Here is a 20443-nt window from a genome sequence, read left to right as displayed (position 1 = left end):
ACTACAGGCATGAACTGACATTCTCTCAAGTGGCTTCCGGAGCCTAATACAGTGGCACATGTCACAACACTTTAAAGGCTGAGGTAGGAAATTAGGATCTGAGGTCAATCTGAGCTACATAGTGAATTCTGGGCTGTATAGGCTAGCCTAGGGTATGAGACCTGTCTCAGAGAGAAGTGAGGAGAGGAGGAGGAGGAAGGGAGAGAGGAAGATATCTTTCTGAGTTCTACAGCCATTCAGCTTCCACTAATTTTAATTTCCTGATTAGGGGAAGGTAGCATCCTCTGATTGGTAATCCTGCCAGGAGGTAGGAATATGGGAGAAATCAAGGCAATAGCAAAGATGGCTTTGGCTTTGGGCCATGGTGGAGCCACAAAGGGTACCACTGAGGCAACGCTGACACTCTCCTCTCTGCTTGGCTTGCAGGCTTCCAGGAAGTTCTTCCCTATCACATTCTTCGGCTCCATCACCTGGATTGCAGTTTTCTCATACCTGATGGTGTGGTGGGCACACCAGGTAAGACTGCACGCCACCCATCTGCCTTGTTTGTCTCTAGTCTTGGTTGTCGAGAGGTTAATCAGTGTGTTCGATTTTTTGAAACAGTTATAATGTTGAGTGTAGTACAGACAAAGTATATTTCAGGAAAGGACTTTCTTATTCTCCTGGCTTATCTCTGTGGTCAGAAATCAAATCAGCAGAGCTGTTGTTAGACAGCTCTGTGGAGGAAGGCAAACCTGGCTGCATCTCGCTCTCACCTAAGGCCTGGCTGAAGAAAGTTAAAATCTCATCTACCTTAGTCTCTTTATTTTGTCTTGAGCAAACAGCTCAGCATAGCTGTCTCCAGCGCTCACACGTGTTCTCCCTCTTCCTCTCCGTCTCCCTCTCCCTCTCCCTGTCTCTCTCTGTCTCTCTACCCATCTAACTCTCTATAGATAGATGATAGATAGATGATAGATAGATAGATAGATAGATAGATAGATAGATAGATAGATAGATAGATAGGTCTCTGTGTATTGTGTGCATTATATGCATGTGTGCACATATGTAAGTCCATGTGGTAGTCATAGGAAGTCCTCTGTGTTGTCCTTTATTATTCCCTACCTTATATGACCTGGAGACAGTGTCTCTCCACTAAACCTTTCAGCTAGGCTGGCAGGAAGCAAGCCCCGGTGTTCTACCTGTCTCCACCCCAAGCCCCCATGCTGGGGTGACAGGCCTTTTCACACAGATACCTTGGATCTGAACCTAGGTCCTGAGACTCGTGCAGTAACTGTTCTTGCCCACTGAGCTACCTCCTCAACCCTCACCAGCCTTTTAATTATTTATGTATTTATTATTTACATGTACATGCCAGAAGAGGACATCAGATCGCTTTACAGATGGCTGTGAGCCACCATGTGGTGACTGGGAATTGAACTTAGAACCTCTAGAAGAACAGCTAATATTCTTACTCACTGAGCCATCTCATCAGCTCCCTCACCAGCCTTTTAACAATGGCTATCAAGAAAGGTCCCAAAGGAACAAAACACCCATGGAAGGAGTTACAGAGACAAAGTTTGGAGCTGAGACAAGAGGATGGACCATCTAGAGACTGCCATACCCAGGGATCCATCCCATAATCAGCCTCCAAACGCTGACACCATTGCATACACTGGCAAGATTTTGCTGAAAGGACCCAGATATAGCTGTCTCTTGTGAGGCTATACCAGGGCCTAGCAAATACAGAAGTGGATGCTCACAGTCATCTATAGGATGGAGCACAGGGCCCCCAATGGAGGAGATAGAGAAAGTACCCAAGGAGCTAAAGGGGTCTGCAACCCTGTAGGTGGAACAATGATATGAACTAACCAGTACCCCCAGAGCTCGTGTCTCTAGTTGCTTATGTATCAGAAGATGGCCTAGTCAGCCATCATTGGGAAAAGAGGCCATTGGTCTTGCAAACTTTATATGCCCCAGTACAGGGGAACGCCAAGGCCAAGAAGTGGGAGTGGGTGGGTAGGGGAGTGGGGGAGGGTATGGGGTACTTTTGGGATAGCATTGGAAATGTAAATGAAGAAAATACCTAACTAAAAAAAAAATCTTTCAATGAAAAAAAAAGAAAGATCCCAAAGACAAAATGCTCTTCCTTGAGCTTCAGTTGAGAGAGAGAGAGAGAGAGAGAGAGACGTACATAATGATGTACGCCATTCTTGTCATTTTAACTCAGTACCAGTCACAATGCTGATTCCCAAGACATCATGGCAGAATTACTGCTTGGAAACATGGATGAGGGCTTTCAAACTTCCATTCTCAAAGCTGAGAGTAGGGACCATTACTTCTTGGGGATTGGCTCCATGCTGGGCAGTCCATGCCCTTTGTCTTTTTACTCTTGTTTTTAATCCTGTGGGTAGATTTGAGAGGGATGGCTCATCATCTGCAACCTGCAGATAAAGGGATTGAGTTCAAAACTGCTAAGAAAAGTGCCCAGGCAGCCAGGCATGGCAGCACATGTTTAGAATCCTAGTGCTTGAAAGGTTAAAGAAGAAGAATCGGGAAATTGAGGCTAACCTCACCTGAGACTTGAAAGGTATCCTGGGCTGTAGGGTGCACACCTGTGTTCTTGACCAGCCACCATGCTTCTCTTTGTCTTGTGCTCTTCTGTTGGAAATGGCACTCAAACTCCAAACATAAATCATGTGATGCTAAATGGTTGCTGCAGCAGCATTCCCTCTAAGAATTAAAATCATTAAGAATGTTTAAATCAATTGCAACTTACTTAAGGTTAATTTAATCATTTAGTCAAAGAGAAGAGGACCATTATGTGCAAACTGGACATGCCTGTTTTCCAGGGAAATCACCAGCGTGAGTGGCTCCTTCATACAGCTAGCTGGCCCTTAGAGCCCACAGCACACAGCTTCTTAACCTGTTTCTTCGTAAAGCTCTCCTTCTCCAAGAAATATTTTTACACAACAACCCCAGATATATCACCCTCTAAAGCAAAAACACAAGTCAAGCATTTGCTGGTGGTAAAATCATAAAGAAGTTTATTTTAAAACAGGTCTTGGATGTGTATGTATTTTTATTATTTGCTAAAGGTGAAAGCTCATTCATTCCCACGCTTCTGAAGGGGGTGCTTGTTTGTTGTTGCATAAAGAATGACCTCTTAGAAGAATATTTGATGCTATAGGAGACGGCATCTTCAGAGTTGATCATTAATTGCCTGAGAACAGCACATCACACAAATACACATTACAATTCGGTACAGGTCTGTTTAGAATTACATCAGAAGTGGCTAGAAATTCTGCCCTGATCCCAAATTGGATAGAATGTGTTTAACTTTATTTCCACTTGTTTTATGTATTTGGGCAGAGAGGAGCACACACATGCCACAGCACACATGTGAGTGTCAGAGGACAACGTGCAGAGTCATTTCTCTCCTGCCACCATGTAGGCTCTGGCATCAGGTCTCCAGGCTTGGGGGCCAGTGTCTTTGCTCACTGAGCAAATCTCATGAGGCCCTCATTTTTTTTCAGAAAATCAAGTCAGCAACTCAAACAGCAATTTTTATAACTAATATATTCACACAGTATTATCTTCAATAAGGATGTTGCTTGCATGTAGATTCCTTTCTTTCTTTTTTAAAGTTTTTAATTAACATTTATTAGTGGGGGGAGGAGGGGCAGGTAGAATTACCAAATTGCTCCTCTCCTTTCACCGTGTGGGTCCTGGATATCTAACTCAGGTTACAGACTTGGTGGCAAGTGTCTTTACCTGCGGTGGAACTTACCTTCTAATGGGGGAAGGGCAGTGAATCTGTATGTCTGGGGGACTAAGTCAGCTCAATGGACTTTGAGCAGACTGTCAAAATGAAAACCATTTTCTTTGTGACTTTAAGTTACCAGGAACCAAGATATTATGAACTTATAAATCAAAAAGAGAGAGAGAGAGACTTAGAAAGAAGTGTTCTATTCCCTAAAAACATTTATTCCTGTGTGTTATTTTGCCCATTAAATGTTTCAAAAAATGCTGTGGGTGTCATAAAGTAGACTATTGGAAAACATTGTCTAAAAGTTTTGAAACCAATAATTCACTAGCACTGGAAAAACATATAATGTTTTTTAAAATCCCCACAAAAACAAAGTATTTGAAGAAATACAGGAAATAATGTATGGTGGCTTACAATCACTGTCCCAGAACTTAGGAAATAGACAGAAGCAGGAGGATTCTGAGTTCAAAGCTAGCCTAGGCTACATAGTGGGATGCTGTCTCAAAGAATCCAGGGCTGAGTATGTGGTTTAATGGTAGATGCTTGCCTAGCACACACAGTGCCTGAGTTTGATTCCCCAGGATGGATGGATGGATGGATGGATGGATGGATGGATGGATGGATGGAGCTTCTAGGTGAGGCTAGACCAGTTCTCCAACCACAGCTCAGCAGCCTTAAATAAACACCTAGAAGAAATAGAATACTGCACCTTCTCATTTTTCAATAATGATGCACTATTTACAAACCATCACTTAGTCCACAATCTCCTTGTAAGGTAGATATTATAATCCCTACCTGATGGATAGGAATGCAAGAATCAGAACACTATACAAGGAACAGTTATTAATTGCCTGAGGCCTTCTGATTACTTGATGTGGAGCTGTTTTGTTGATTTAGATTCATATTTCCAAGCCTGAGTATACCCACTGACTGCCAAGGTCCCTGTGGAAACAATACAGGTTATAGGTGTTTAAGAGTGGTGGAGGTATTAGGAAAAAGTTGAGAGACTAGTTTAACACTCAGTAGGAGATTAAAGGGCCCTAGGACTTGATACCATTGTCAAGTGCTAGCCTTGGGTTCAAAGTCTATTGACTTTTTAAATGAATCTTGCAGCTTCCATTACGCTGTGTGAGAAGACACAGTATGGTGGCTGAACTCAGAGTTTCTACAACTCGTTATTATTTGAGATAGCCTGTTTAATCTTCATATGCACATGGCTGACTTCCTGGGTATGGATGTTAACGCTGTATAAACTCCTTTATCATTGATTACGGCTTGTTCATTTTTATTGTATAGACACTTATCCCAAAACAGAGGCAGGGCTCATTAAAAAGGAGTCACATAGTGACACTGGGGTCTGTGACTTCCAACCCTCACACTTGTCCCTGCTGTCACATTCAGGTTGGAGAGACAATCGGCATTAGTGAAGAAATCATGGGTCTGACCATCTTGGCTGCTGGGACCTCTATCCCTGATCTTATCACCAGTGTCATAGTGGCCCGAAAGGGCCTGGGGGACATGGCTGTGTCCAGCTCTGTTGGAAGCAACATCTTTGACATCACTGTGGGGTGAGTAAAATGTTCTAGAAGCATGCGCACCAGCTCCACTTCTGTCTTTGTCTTCTAAGCTGTAGAAACATGAGCTGGCCCTCTAACCCAAAACTTCCCAAGTGCCCACTGAACTTAAGCCTGGGAGACCTGTTTCATTGAACCAGCTGGCTTTTTATGACCGGCAAAAACAAATACTTACATACAGGCTGGTCTAGAAAATAAGACTTTCATTTACATAACTACCCTCAGCACACAGTATGACTATGCACTGTCCAGGAAAGACTGGGATACCTCTGGTAGTTTCCTAGTATTTTTTTTTCTACTCTCTAATTACCAGGTAAGATTGGATTCAAAGGCAGTTTGGGACACACCTGGGCCCAACATTGACATTCTTTCTCCCTTCCTGAAAACTCCTGGCAGCCTAGATTTTCTGAAAGGCAGAAGATGAGACATTTTTTTCCAACCTGAACAAACTGTAGTTCTTGGGAGGAATAATCTGTAGTGAGCCAGATTGGCAAGGACTCTTTATCTCTCCCATTCATATAACTTGTCAAAAGTAATTGACAAATGACCCTGAATGTCAGCTCCTGAGAAGCTAAGTCACAGAGTCTCTATGCTTGCAGGATAATAGGGCCCTTGACCCTGAAGTTGGGAAATTCACTAAAACGCACCCACTTTCTCATTGAACATCTTGAAGGGTGTTCTTTTTCCTTTCAGTTGAGCCATTATACATGTATCTGTCATAGTTCATATAGTGCTTAGAGTTAGCAACTTAAAAACACACAACCATCATGTGGATTATGTATGATCAACCTCATTTCTGCTTGGAAACTAGAAGGCCCAGAGTTAGTGTAGCTGTTGAATGGGATAGCTGGGATTAAAATAGGATCTCAGAGGGCAAGCACTCTGTCTCAAAGTAAACTCCAGCTGTGAGTTCGCAACGTCTGAATCGTCTGTCAGAGACCAAGGTGCCCTCTCCTAGGGCCTTGTGCTTTTGCTGCCTGCCCATTAAACAGCCTCCTTATCTGTCTACAGGAAACTCTGACTTGTTTCTCCAGTGCCTGTCAAACCCCCAGGGCTCCTGCTCTTATAGACTTTGCATATTATATATCCTCACTATGATTATTTCTTCCTGGCAATCTGTGAGCCTTTCAAGCATCCCCCTAATGAACTCACCAAAGCCTAGCCCGTTCATTGTCCAGTGCATGGCGTCTCACAAGGGCTTATCACAGGAACAGATGGAAGGTGTTTTCACAGAAGTTGCCCTGGGATGAACTGTGTTTGTCAACTCTGCCGCTCACAAATTTACACTCACCTGAGTGGGTCCAGCAAGGGGGGAGGAGGGAGGATGTTCTAGTGTGAAAAAGAAAGAGCCCACTACAGTCTAAGGCTTCTAAGCATTCAGATGGACATGTTTGTCATGTTTTCCAAAGGTGCGTACTCTAACAAATTACATGTTCTTTGCTCAGTGTTATGAAATCATGTATATATATATATATACATATATATATATATATATATATATATATATATATATATATATATATATATATACATTAACATGAGCGAGTTTCTCAGAATCTTCCCTCCCCCTGCCCCCAGTCTGCTACCAGAAGACCTATTTACCTTCTCCTGCAAATATTTAATAATTGTTTTAGAGAATATCCAGTTTTGTTCTCTTGGACGGCACTTATCTTTTCCAACTTAAAGCCACACAGGCCTGGCACAAAGTGGCTTCTCCTAGCAACCTGGCAGGCCACGCGCACCGTTCTGCTCGGTGTTTTCATAACCCTTGGAACTGACACTCTGACTTCCAGTGTGTCTCCTCTTGCACAGCCTAACCAGTGTCGATCAATAGCTCTTCTCTTTCTTTTGCTTTATGCTATTATAGGCATTATTTCATTACAATAAATCCCTTAAAGCAGCATTAACAGACAAAATATTTTTTTAATATTTTAATGGGTACCAGTATAGTTTATGTATTTATTTTCTAGAAAATATTTCTCAAAATTTGTTCAATTTTATGTTTTTATTATCATCACATTGAGTGTGTTATTAGCAATATATTGAATGTAAATTTTCTCCACAGTCCTACCTACATTTCCTTCTGCACACATAAGTAGTAGATGGGGTTTTATAAGATACATAAAAAATGAATGATGATCTGCCACCCACTCAAAATATGTACATTTTACATGATTGAAGTTACCTTGCTAGTTTGATGAGTGCCCTTCATTTTTTTAATTAAAATTATATACAAGGCTCTACTTTTAATCCTAGTACTTCAATAAATAGATATCATGTGAGGGGTGGAAGGAGAAGGATCAGGAGTCAGCCAAATAGCAAGTTTGAAGCCAACTTAGGCTACAAGAGACCCTGTCTCAAAAATAAAAGTAAGAAGGAAAAATGAAAGAAAGACTAAAGTAAAATTACATCATGAGTATTTTCCTGTTATTACTATATGGCTTGCAGAGTTTGTGGTTTGGTTTGGTTTGGTTTGGTTTGGTTTGGTTTGGTTTGGTTTGGCTTGGCTTGGCTTGGCTTGGCTTGGTTGGGTTTGGTGAATCATGGTCTCAGGCAGTCTGTATCAAAGAGAATGATCTTGAATTCCTGACTCTTCTGGCTTGACATCCCACATGCTGGGTTTACAGCACTATGTTGTCTTAGGCAAAGCAGATGACGCTAGGGCATCTTGCATGCTAGGCAAACATTTGTCCAGCTGTTCTGTAGCCCAGATCTCTAAGCTTGTCATCATAAATAGCCACATAACATTACATTGGCTTACTCACGACTAACTAGTTCTTTACTGCTAGAAATTACAAAAAGATCCCCAACTCTTTACTCAAGGCAAAAATGATCATTTTTCTGAATCAAGTCACACTTGTAGCCCATTCTCTTATGTTTCTTCACTGAAAACAGAGCTGACAGGTCAAGAGGTGTGAGAAGTGTCACTCCCCAAATAGTTTTACAAACTATCAGAAGTGCTACCCGCCTCGACTTTACCAAAATCAGTTGTGCATGTGTATAAGTGTGACTATGGGCTATTTGGCTTCCTGCCCCATGACAAATATCTAAGTTCTATCACCTTAAAGGCGAAGACATTTATTTTCACTCATGGCTTCAGAGGTTTCAACCTGTGGCCTTTGGGTAACCAGTGTGTCACAGTGGGAGCACATGGCAGAGAAGGCCTGTGTACCTCGTTGTGGCCAGGTAGCAAAGAAACAACAGAAAGGAGACAGGACCCCAAAATCCCATTCAAGATCATGGCCCCAGTGACCTAGCTTCCTTCCACCCTACCTTCTAAAGGTTCCATCACCTCCCAAGAGCCTCAGGCTGGAGACTGAACCTTTAAGAGCTGGCCTTCCCGGAATGTTCAAGACCCAGCTGTATATTACAAAGTTTAGTGGAAGTCAAATGTTTTGGGTTCCTTGGTCCATCATGGTGCACTGAAGTATTAGTGAACAAAGATCTGCTTTAACATCACAGGCCATGGTGTCAATCACTTGAGCTTTGCCTAAGTCAGCATAGCACCCCTATGTGTCTACACGTGCCAGGCCTAGGAATTCAAAAATGCATACATAATGTGGCCGCTCAGAACCTATTAGCTTATAAAAAGAAAAAAGAAAGAAAGAAGGGAGGGAGGGAGGGAGGGAGGGAGGGAGGGAGGGAGGAAGGAAGGAAGGAAGGAAGGAAGGAAGGAAGGAAGGAAGGAAGGAAAAGCATGCTTATGTCCTATTTGCTTTTCCGTTAGAAAATTTTGTGATTCAAAAGGTTACTTCCTCCCCAACACCCCAGAAACCCAGCACACCTGAACCTTCGTAGGCTCAGCTGGGACCTGGCTGCATGCCTCAGAGCTGCCTCCAGATGGCGGTATACCACAGGAACCAGATATTTGCAGCCATGTTTCTTTACCTACAAGGCTCAGTTAACTAACTCCTACTTGATCCCAACAACTACTCTTCCTCATAATTGTCAAAGTCAGCACTCTGATTAGGAGACAATGGTTGTTGTCAGATTTCAAAAGTCAGTTCAAAGCAAGAAAACTAATAGGAAAATCTATAGTAAAGTTTTAAAAATTCATTATGAATGTAAGTCCCATTGGTTGGTTGGTTGGTTGGTTGGTTGGTTGGTTGGTTAGTTGGTTGGTTGGTTGGTTGGTTGGTTAGTTGGTTAGTTGGTTGGTTGGTTGGTTGGTTGGTTAGTTGGTTGGTTGGTTGTCAGTTAGCTGGGTTTTTTTTACTACAGAGTGAGACAGAATCTCACTATGTAGTTCTAACTGTCCTGGAGCTCTGTCTGTAGACAAGTCTGGCTTCAAACCTTACAGAGACAAGCTGGTCTCTGCCTCCTGAGTTCTGGGATTAAAGCATGTGCCACTATGCCCCACCCAAGACCCTTTTTGAGTAAATGGTTATCACCATATATCTTTCCCAGAATAAACTTCAAACTGCAACATTGTGCCTTGGTCCCCACTACCACCATACAATCTTATGGCATTTTAGGTCCTTCTTACTCTGTCTCCATTCTGAAAATTAGGGGCTCTCTTCTTCGTTTTCACCACTCATGCCTGTATCCTTTTTCTGATGTCCTGATCTCCCCTCGCCCCATGCAAATTTTGGTTCACCTTTTAGGACTGAGAGCAAGCTGTAATCTCCTCTAGAAAGAAAACAGAAACTAATTTGAATCAAATTCAGAGGTCACCTGTAGCAGGCACCTCTTTGATGTTGTCCACTAGAGAACAAATGAGTCAGGAAATTGGTCAAGTGTCCAAGGGTTCCCCCACACACACACTTCTTTACATAGTTTCCTGAGCCAATCATTTGTCCTAGAGACCCTAAAATGTCACCCTCCTCAAGCATAGACAGGCATCCTCTAGTGCTTCTTCACCTCACTTGACTGCTCCCTGTCCCTCTTCTCCTGCCTGCTTCTCTTCCTCTCAGGCTCCCACTGCCCTGGCTCCTCTACACCATCATCCACAGATTCAGCCCAGTGACTGTCAGCAGCAATGGCCTCTTCTGTGCCATCGTCCTTCTCTTCATCATGTTGCTTTTTGTCATTCTCTCCATCGCCCTCTGCAAATGGCGGATGAACAAAATCCTCGGCTTCATCATGTTTGGCCTCTACTTCGTGTTCCTGGTGGTCAGCGTCCTCCTGGAAGACAAAGTTCTCGTGTGCCCTGTCTCCATCTAGTGGAAAAGCCATATCTTAAACCAACAGCATGGATGGTCCCTCCCGGCTCTGGGCTCCAGGCTCCTTGCAGTCTTGAGAAGAGGCAGCTTGTGCACAGCCCTGGGAGGCAAGTATCCCTCCTTGGAAGGTTGGAGGAAGGATGGATTCCCATGGGGACATTCACTTCACAGGCACCTCGCCCTTGCCTGATGAAATGACTCCGTGTAAGAGGCAAAGAGGACCTCCATCACCACTGACAGGTACTCCTCGCTGGTCGGAGGTACGTTCATTGTGATGACACAATAGAGGACAGAGGCTATGCATACATATAAATACAAATATTATAAATATATATACATGAGCATAAAGATCTTGCCTGTTTCTGTACTATACCTCTTCTCCTATACCTATAGATTAATACATAACTGTACACAAACAGAAAGAAAATATATATATATTAAAAAACATATATTTAAGTGCAAATGCATCTTTTCAGGGATAGCTCTAGTATATTTATAGTACCTATTTGAAGAGGGGCATCAACCTTCAACCTTCAGTTTGTGCTTTGCCCCTCAAGTGCAAAAGCTGAATTAACAGAATCGGTAGGCAAAGCGCTCTTTGCTGTGGTCTCTAGCCTGCTTCGGATACACTGAGTTTAGTGAAATTCTTTGCAGAAGGAGAGCTTAATAGAGGGAGTCTGTAGGAGCCCCAGTTAGAACCTCTAAAATACTCTCACAAGCCAAAAAGAATCACCTGGCTCCTCCCCACTGGGGTGCTCTGAGACCCTCGGGACTCCATAAGACAGATGACATTCAGACTGGGTGACAAGGAGAGGTGTCTGCTGAGGGTTGGGCAGTTTTGGTTTGGTTTGTTTTCTTGTAATGCCCCAGCATGCAAGTAGATGGTATGAATGAAAAACAAAATTAGTGCTTTTCTAGGACAGCAAAAATTATAGAAACTGAACCTATCATGTTCCAGTGCACGGCCCATTATCATCAAAAGAACAAGGGCAATCTTAGCCATGATTGTCATCTGACATGTTTTAATGCCAAGGGCTCCCACACAGTCCAAAGTCCTGCCAAGAGCGCTGAGATGTGTGCTGAAAATCACCGTCCAGCAGAGGTGCTCAGTGGGGGTTGCCACCCAATGGGAACATAAGGGCATAGCTCCTTAGAGCATTTTTCAGTGCAGTCACAAAGGGCTGCAGTGTCTACAGATCATTCCCAGGAGATCTAAACTAAAGACTGGCAGTGTTTGGTTGAGGCTGTTCAGGTTTGTTTGCAGAGGCCCCCACCCCCCACCCCCACCCCAGAACAGTTTCCAAGTCCTGTGTCATGGATTTGGTCTGTAGATCCGTACAACATCTGTATCCTGCCTCCCATCATAACCCCATCTGGAACTTTAGCATTCCAAGCACAGTGGAGACAGTACATGTTCCATCGTTTCTTTACGCTACTTGGAAGCAGTCACTCTGATATCTTGCTCAGCTTCACATGGGGTCATCTCATTCACTGAGTGTCCTCAAGCTCTGTCTGACATCTTGTATGACTTCTACAAGGTTTATTTCAGTAGAAAATGGGACTGGCTGGCAGCAAATTACATTGAAAAAAATATGCAGGGTTTTTCATTTCCCTAAACCATACTTTCTCCCTAAAATCAACTGAAAAAGTGAAGAGAGAGTGACCCCGAGTGTAAATTGGCACACATCATGCACGGAGAATGTCGCCGCGTATTCATGCCCTGATCTGGCACTATGCCTATTCTGACTGTTGTGAACACCCCTTAACACAGGGACGCAGGCAGGATGCAGAACTCAAAGCTGAATTTAAAAGGTCTGGTAACCCAATACTGCAGCTGAAGTTCAGCATTCCATCTACAAACCCTCCATTTACAGAGCAGGGCAACAGCAGGCAGAGCAAGCCCATTACCTCTCTTCACTCTTAAGCAAAAGGCACTTCAAAGTGGAGGCCCCCTGAGGACACAAGAAATAAAAAGGTCTGCTGCCTAAGAAACTGGCTTTCAAGTCTCTCCAACAATGCAGAGTTGGGATTTCAATGGTGAAAGAGAAATCCATGCCCCATTTATCAAGGGTTGGACTTTGTATGGGGCAAGTATCTGGGTTGCTTCCTTACAGAGAATGGCAAAGGAAAAGTGAGTTTTCAGTTTTAAAAATCTCAGATTCTTGTCCTGGCTGCTCAGATGAGAGCAGGACGATTGTTGGATACATTCTGATTTCTGGTTGGTTTATTGCTGAAAACGGATAATTTTTTTAAAAACCAACTGCAAATAGACTGTAAAGTAAGAAAGGTCAGAGAATGTCTTCTCCCATCATTACTGTCCCCTCCTCACCAGGAAGCCAGGAAGCACTCCAGGGGCCTCAGAGCTAGGAGTTCTGCTTTGAGGAAGAGTTGTGGTCCTGAACAAAAGTTGCTTTGAGAAGACAACATTCCCAAAGCCAGCTCCCACTTCCATGGTGTCCCCCCTCCCTGAGAGGTGCAGGCACCACCTATCTGCTGCTAGCCCTTGCTGCCTTGTCTGAGGAGTGTGTGGCTATGTGGCCATATGTTGTCCTGGAATCATTCACATCGTTGTAAAACTGCTTCCTACAGGATAGACTTAGGTCATCTCCAATTTCTTTCTTGCATGGCAGTGTGTGCAAGTCTACTGGGTCTGCTGACAGACAATATCAAGGGTGGCATCACCCTACTGGTCCGATCACACTTGGAATCCCAAAGCAAAGAGCATCAGATTTGACAGTCAAGGAAGAGGAAACTCATGCACACTGACCAAAGTGAACATTTTTGAACAAAAGGGTTATTTTTTTTATTCTGTGCACATATACACACAAACACTCGCATACCATTCAAACACTTCAACCCACAGAATGTAGGGAATGGGCAGCAGTGTCCCTGTTGCTTTCAGAGAAGTAAAAATATGCAACAAGAGGCATGGGAGAAGAATATGAGACCGCTGTCTCTTTGCTTCTCCGGAGCAGGGTATGAAATACTATCAAAAGTTCAAGCCAAAATTTTACCACTCATCCTAAAATAAAGTAATTGTACCCAAATGGGAAATTTGGTACTCAGAGAAAAACCAAGCCAGTCTTGCTTGCTGTCATCTCTCCTATAGCCTTAGGCAACCCTGAAACAGGAGAGAAACTTAGTTCAGACCAAGGAATCTAAAATAGAAACTCCTAGATTCGAATTTGAGAGTGTCCATGACACATCCACCTGCCCTCTGGACCTGGCCAGTCTCTGATGGGATGAAGCATCAGATTAATGGTGTTATTCAACTTCCCAGGACCTAAACATGCCAGGGAGAGTCAGCAGGGCAGAGTCCATGCGCAGAGGCTCAGAGATGGGGTTATTCATCAGCTCGGCAGATGATGCAGAATATCTGAAGCCTCACTCGGGTGTCATAAAAAGAGACAAGGACCATCTCATAGTCAAGGAAAATGCTTTTTCAAAGGCCTCTGACAGGGGCCATTAGAAATTATTTCATAGGGAAGACATGAGTCAGGTAGTTTGGAGGCCTTTCAGCAAAACACAGCTGCCTCCGTGATTAGATTTTTGGTGACATTAATATATATCTACTCCTGACCAGAGAGAGTTGGCCAACTCCCCTACACCGCCAATTCCCACATCTTTTAAATGCCTCTGTGACTTGAGATGAAGTAAGATAGTGTGTGTAAAAGAAGGTTATCCACACCCAGACCACCTTAACAGAAAGTTGATCACAGGAGAGGCAACTGTTAGACCTACTGGCCAGTCAGAGAGGGAGATGGAATTTAAAGTATTCTATTGAGAGAATTGCACTGAAGCATTTGATAGGGTTTGATGCCTGTCTGAATGAAGCATTTCAGAGAATTTCGGTGTGCTTTAATACAAACACACATGCACACACACTTGAGCACTCGGGCACACACACAAATTCTATTCTTCCTTGCACCCAGAAAGATTGGGACTCCAACAAGTAGCAAGTTACAGACAGCAGGTCTGTTCCAGAAAAAGCATTCTATAGAAACTAACACCTACTCTTAATGTATTCACTTGGCCTAATAATTTTTAAGCTGTCATCCTCAATTCCCATGCCTCTCACAACATTCTTTTCAATTAGCAGACAAGGTCTTCCCATTAAGAGAGAGTTGGTAGAAAAATTTAAAACTCAAAGGGGGAGGGGGAAAGAGAAGATAATTTATTTATAATAGGATTCCTAAGAAAGCAACCAAATATATTTATGGTGTTTAAAATGGTTATGAATAACAGACATTTTTAAACAGTTACTAGAGTCTATACATATTCTACATTTATTTGAAAAGCACATGTCAAGAAGGACTCAGGAAAGAAAGGTACCTGTGCCTTGCCCCAGTGTCTGTCTGAGTTCAGTTTACTGCCTTTGGATCTTTGTGGTCCTTTTTAATCTCACAGCTTCGTATTCTTTGAAATATATAGCTAAGAAAAGCAATAAAGGAAATACAGCCAGCTCAGATCAAATACATATTATTGCACCTTCGAGCTATTTCTCTCATATCACTTGGCACTTTGGGTCCACAGAGGCTGTGGTTGCCGCAACAAGGAGGACATAGACCTCTGTGCAATCACAGATGTGCTCATGTTCGCTACATCTGGAAGTAGCTTGCTTCCCATGTAGACTGCCCAGACAGCATGCATCCACATGCCTTTCTCACACATAGACAATCAACCTCGCTTTAGACTACCTAAATGGCACCAAAGTCTTTAATCTTGTTTGTGAGTCTTTTCTTAAGAAAGGGTGGGAGAAAGGGCCACACAAAGGACAAACAAAAGGATAAACAAATGCATGACCTAGCCAGGCTTTGAGAGATCAACGCAGTCCTGAAAGTTTAGGCACATGGGCTCAAATTATTGTACAATGAGGGACTGAATGGAGAAGCGTGGTGCCTAAGCCAAAGCACTTTTCCTGAGAGACTGATGGGCTGGGCTAGAAAATTAATAAGTACCTAAGGATGAAGGAATGCTGTGGACTTGCATGGGCTCCCACCAGAGACTGATTCCACTGGGAGAATCTGTTGCTGGTTGCTAAAGTACAAAGGACCACTGATCATAAGTCACCATGGGATATCAGCAAAAAGTTCCTAGTGTAACCAAGGTCAATGTTTGACGCTGCCAGAAGAGTCCATCCAACTAAGACCCCACAGCTGATGACTTTTTTTATTTGTTTGCTTTGCTTTGCTTTGCTTTTCTGTGTTTCCTTTGTGGCAGAAGTCAACTGCTTTTGAACACTTTTTGATCTTTATCCATGACATGGTTAAAAGTTGCCACTGTAGGACCCTGTACCTATTTTCATCAGAAGCATCCTTGAATTTGTGTTCATTTGTTTAGGTGTTTTCTTCTTCCTTCTCCTCTTCCTCCATCTCCTTTCTCTCCTCTTCCTTTTCTTCCTGCTATTGTCACAGTGTAAATATTCAAAAGTTCTAGGCCTTTACCCCCAACCACACTTCCCTGTGGATGACTAATCCTTGAAGAAGTGCACTCTAATTGCTGTTGGATGGCAGGCAGAATCTGTAACCACAGAGGTGCACAGTAGTGCAAATACCTTCCAAGGACCAGTAGACTTGAATACGGATCCAATGGGAGTTGGTTGTCTGGTGTCAAGATGAGCACTGGGCACAGCATTATCATAGAGGGCCAGTGAGGTCAAGGTTGCAGCTCTTTTTGTATCTTGCATCTTCTTTGTTCCATATAGTCAAAAGGGAAACGGGAAAGGAGCCACATCAAATTGCTCCAAGACTCTGTGTGTGTGCTTGCCTACATTGATCCTGGGAGGAAAACATTTCAAATGGGAAGTCAGAGAAAGGACTGGAGAGACCCTTGTTATGAGTCCCATGGAGTCTCTACTTCCTCGTGCAGTAGGTTCCTAGAAACAGTAAGGTCACTTCCTGCTGTTTTGGGATGGGAATTTTCTCTTTGGTTGCAGTTTCAACATAATAGAGATATAAAAAATGAAGACCTTGAACACTGACAGGTCTCTAAAACACCCAGCTAGCCAAAAGAGATACTAAATTTCTTAAATAATGTTACATACACACAAACAAGAGAAAAGTGAAATACCATTTCCAGGATGAAATTGCATGCGCTAATTAAGGGCAGAAAATTCCTTGCCAGTTAACTCAATGACTCTCCAACTCTTACCATCAGGATAAAACTGAAGGACAAAGGATGCCTTTTGGCTTTTTTAATTTTTTTAATATTGCACTTTATAGTATTTCATAAGAGACTATTGTCTTAATTAAAGCCATAAAATACCAATAATGCATATATTCAGGGCTTCTGGATATAGTCAATAAACAGTCCACGGGTCATTCTGTGTGTTGTTCGTTGTAAAATGAAGTTTATCTGTTCTGTTTTTATTACTTAAACTACTGTTCTAGACAATCCTAATCAACTAAAAAATTTTAGGTGTGTAGTTTAATCAAACTTTGAAAATCAAAGAAATTATTCATTTCATGAAAGAATTCTTCATTTCCAAAGCAGCTAGTTGCATGGTTTCTTTAAATAGCAAGTTCCACTGTTGCACTGAAAATATTTCCTTTTAAAAATCCTAGATTATTTTACAGGAATCCATTTGTTATGTTAAGTAAGATTCACCCATGTGGATATTGGAGTGGATGATTAGCTAACATGCCTGAAAATATTAGAATGTACTTGTGTTTTTATATAAATATATGATGTGTCTAAGAAGTTCCCTTATAAAAATGGCAAGCAGATATATAACCTGTCAATAATATCTTATACCTATATTTGTATACATCACTGGGAGGACAAGCAAAAGCAATGGACTTCATGGTGGACTGGGTGATCAATTTCCTTTTCTATCAAAACAGTTTCTGACTGAGGATGGTGAGCTGTTCATGTATAGATATGGACAGAAGCTCTCAAGACTAAAACCCTTAATATTTCACTTTGTAATGCAATCAGAGTGATAGCTGAGAAGATTACTAAAGGGCACATAATAGCCTAGAACAATCCACCACAGCAGGGTAGCTAGGTCATCTATGTAAGCCCCAGTATTAAATAGAACAACCCCATCAATAATCTTAGGCTTGAACAGACAACTTGTCCTAAAGAAAAATATCTGAATGCAGAGTCAGTGACATTCCTCTATCACAGGCTGTGTGGAGGCCCAAGGTCCTCAAAAAGTCAGACCGTCCATCAGAGCTTCTGTTGAATTCGGCAGAGTCCACCTTGATCCCTGTACCTAACCTTGTTCTTCCAAGTCTCAATAGCAACAGCTTCCATCTTCACAATGCAGACACAGAGAGGTGCATGAAAACATATATGACTCGCAAACCAGGCATAATGGCACACCTGCAATCCGAGAAGTGAGGAAGTAGAGGCAGGAGGATTGGAAGATCCTGGTCAGCTTTGGCTACATGAGACCCTGTCTCAAAAAAAACAAATCAAAACAAAAAACAAAAACAAAACAAAAACAAAACACTATCTTCTTAGTTTGATGAAGCACTGCTGGCACAAAAGATAAGTTATATATTTTTAAGACAGAAATATTATTAATGTTGATCCTAACATAGATATATACCCTACAAGGTATAACCTGCCTTTTAAATGGGTCATTTATAAGTATAAAACTGTGCCCAAGATCTTCTGTTTGGGGTTACATAATCAATTCCTGCCAACCAGAACCTATGACCCAGATTTGGTCATGATATGCACACCATAAATATGTACAGTAACTATACCAATCAAAAGAATAAAACAGCTTTTAGAATTTTTAAATGAATATATTTTAGAAAGACCAAAACTTATCGGAATGCCATTTTTGTGAAGGATCTTTTTAGGGGCGGTCTGGGTCTCACACGGCCTTTGTTTGCCTGCACTCTAAAGAAGTATCCTAGGCCCTGTCTTCACCCCTCCAGACTCCGGGGGGGGTGCACTTTAAAGTCATCTTCGTCATTTTGTGTTTGTTGTGAGCAGTTTTCTCTGGCTGGCTAGACGTACAGCGACTCCGTGTCATTTACTCTGTGACTCTGTCTGTACATAACTGGAATTCGGATGGCAAACTGTACATAGGCTGTTTGGAGTGGTGTGCTTGGGTCACGTGGTCTCACTCTGGTAAAGGGTTTCCTTCCATGTTCCACTGTCTGCATCCTTGTGCTTATACTGCTGATAACTTACTGAATACACTTTATGTAACTAAGTCTCCTCAGTGTAAAAGTAATAATAATAAAACAATTGACTCCAAAAAGAGTGTGGGTTGTTTTTTGTTTGTTTGTTTGTTTTTGTGGGGGTGGGCATGGGGGTCATTTGTTCACTAAGAAATCTATGCCTATGAAATGAGGTTTTAATTAGATATATTAAAAACCACTGTTACCCATTTCTGAGGTCAGTTTGCACATCTTATTATGAAAAACAGGAAAAAAATTGTGATATTCATCTGTGATCTCAATACTGGGAAAGTGGAGGCATGAGGAGCAGGACCTCGGGGTCGTCCTTGGCTACATACTAAATTCAAAGCTAGTTCAGGGATGTGAGACCTTATCCTAAAAAGGCTGGAAAAATAGATGTTGTGATAAATTGAATGTTTTTATATAAATATATATGGTCACCTTTTCATTTGAATATGACTAATTGACTTATATTTAAATGGTTAACTTATGAGTTGAGTTATTGAACTCTCTCCAGCATTTGATCTACACATCTGTTCCTCTCAGATGCCTCAAAAACTGGATAGATTTACAAACCAAAATAGCAAAATCTAACTATGTCACAAGCAATTCTTACAACAAATCAAACTGAAGGGTTGTACTAAACTGGATTATCATGAGAATTTTAATACTGTTGACAGTATTAAAGTCAACGCTTACCTTTAAAAGTCATGAGTCTAGACATAATTACACATTTCACATTTTAATGAGATTGTCCACTGTGTTGAATTTCTTTCAAACACTTTGAAATAAAAATATTGGAGTAAAAAACCCCAATAATAATAAAACTGGTTCCTAAACCACACCAGTGTGGATTTTATGAACTTGGATTCTTTTGTCATCTCCACATTTTTATAGCATCTTCCCAGGCTTTGAAAAGTCACACAATAAGCACAACAATGAGCAGATCTGCCATCTTGGAGCAGGTAAGATAACTGAGTCACACCCCTCATTCACCGTCTAGAGATTCAACCTCCTGACCTAACACAAAGGTCCTGGCATCCCAAACACTGCCAGGATGGGTCTACTGGAACCACAGCTGGTGGTGCTGCACTCTTGACTCTAAGCCCAGATCCCTCTCATTGCCCATGGTGCCTTCTCCTTACCTGGATTACACTTATCAGTGTCAGCTTAGTTTTGACATCTACTGACCGTGTTCCTGTTGGCATTGCTGGGTTTTCTATTAAAGTCCCTGTCCCCTCACTTGGGTCAGTGAATTCAGCAGTCCCACCTGGGTTTACAGCAGATAGTGGATAGATAGATAGATAGATAGATAGATAGATAGATAGATAGATAATAGATAGATAGATGATAGATAGATAGATAGATAGATAGATAGATAGATAGATAATAGGTAGGTAGATAGATAGATAGATAGATAGATAGATAGATAGATAGATGATAGATAGATAATAGGTAGATAATAGGTAGATAGATAGATAGATAGATAGATGATAAATAGATAGATGATAGATGATTGATAGTCGATAAATGATAGTAGATAGATGATAGATAGATATAGCTAGATTATTGATAGATGATTAACTAGATATATGATAGATAGATAGATAGATAGATAGATAGATAGATAGATAGATAGATGATAAATAGGTAGGTAGGTAGATAGATATATGTGATTATAAAATTGATTTCTAAACCACAAGGTGATGCACATACATGTACATGTATGTATGTATGTGTGTGTGTACATACATATACACACACATATACATATATATGTATATATATATCACATAGGATTATATTGTTTCATAGGATTCT

The 20443-nt window shown here is 41.8% G+C and overlaps 1 protein-coding gene across 13 annotated transcripts in view; it reads left to right on the top strand.

The window, feature by feature from the left end:
- The window catches only part of Slc24a2 (solute carrier family 24 (sodium/potassium/calcium exchanger), member 2), a 247529-nt gene extending 228827 nt beyond the window's left edge, over positions 1 to 18702 (top strand). For all 13 annotated transcript variants that reach the window (XM_006538349.3, XM_017320436.2, XM_006538347.4 and 10 more), the window contains 3 exons: positions 427 to 516; positions 5147 to 5313; positions 10233 to 18702. In XM_006538349.3, the coding sequence (XP_006538412.1) occupies positions 427 to 516; positions 5147 to 5313; positions 10233 to 10482 (507 nt within the window). In that variant the 3' untranslated portion in view covers positions 10483 to 18702. The remainder of the gene's footprint in view (positions 1 to 426; positions 517 to 5146; positions 5314 to 10232) is intronic.
- The last annotated feature ends 1741 nt before the right edge of the window (positions 18703 to 20443 follow it).

Source organism: Mus musculus, chromosome 4, assembly GCF_000001635.26.
Source record: "Mus musculus strain C57BL/6J chromosome 4, GRCm38.p6 C57BL/6J".
Taxonomy (NCBI): domain Eukaryota; kingdom Metazoa; phylum Chordata; class Mammalia; order Rodentia; family Muridae; genus Mus; species Mus musculus.
Note: the sequence above shows the minus strand (reverse complement) of the source record. Positions and strands in the feature narration are given on the sequence as shown.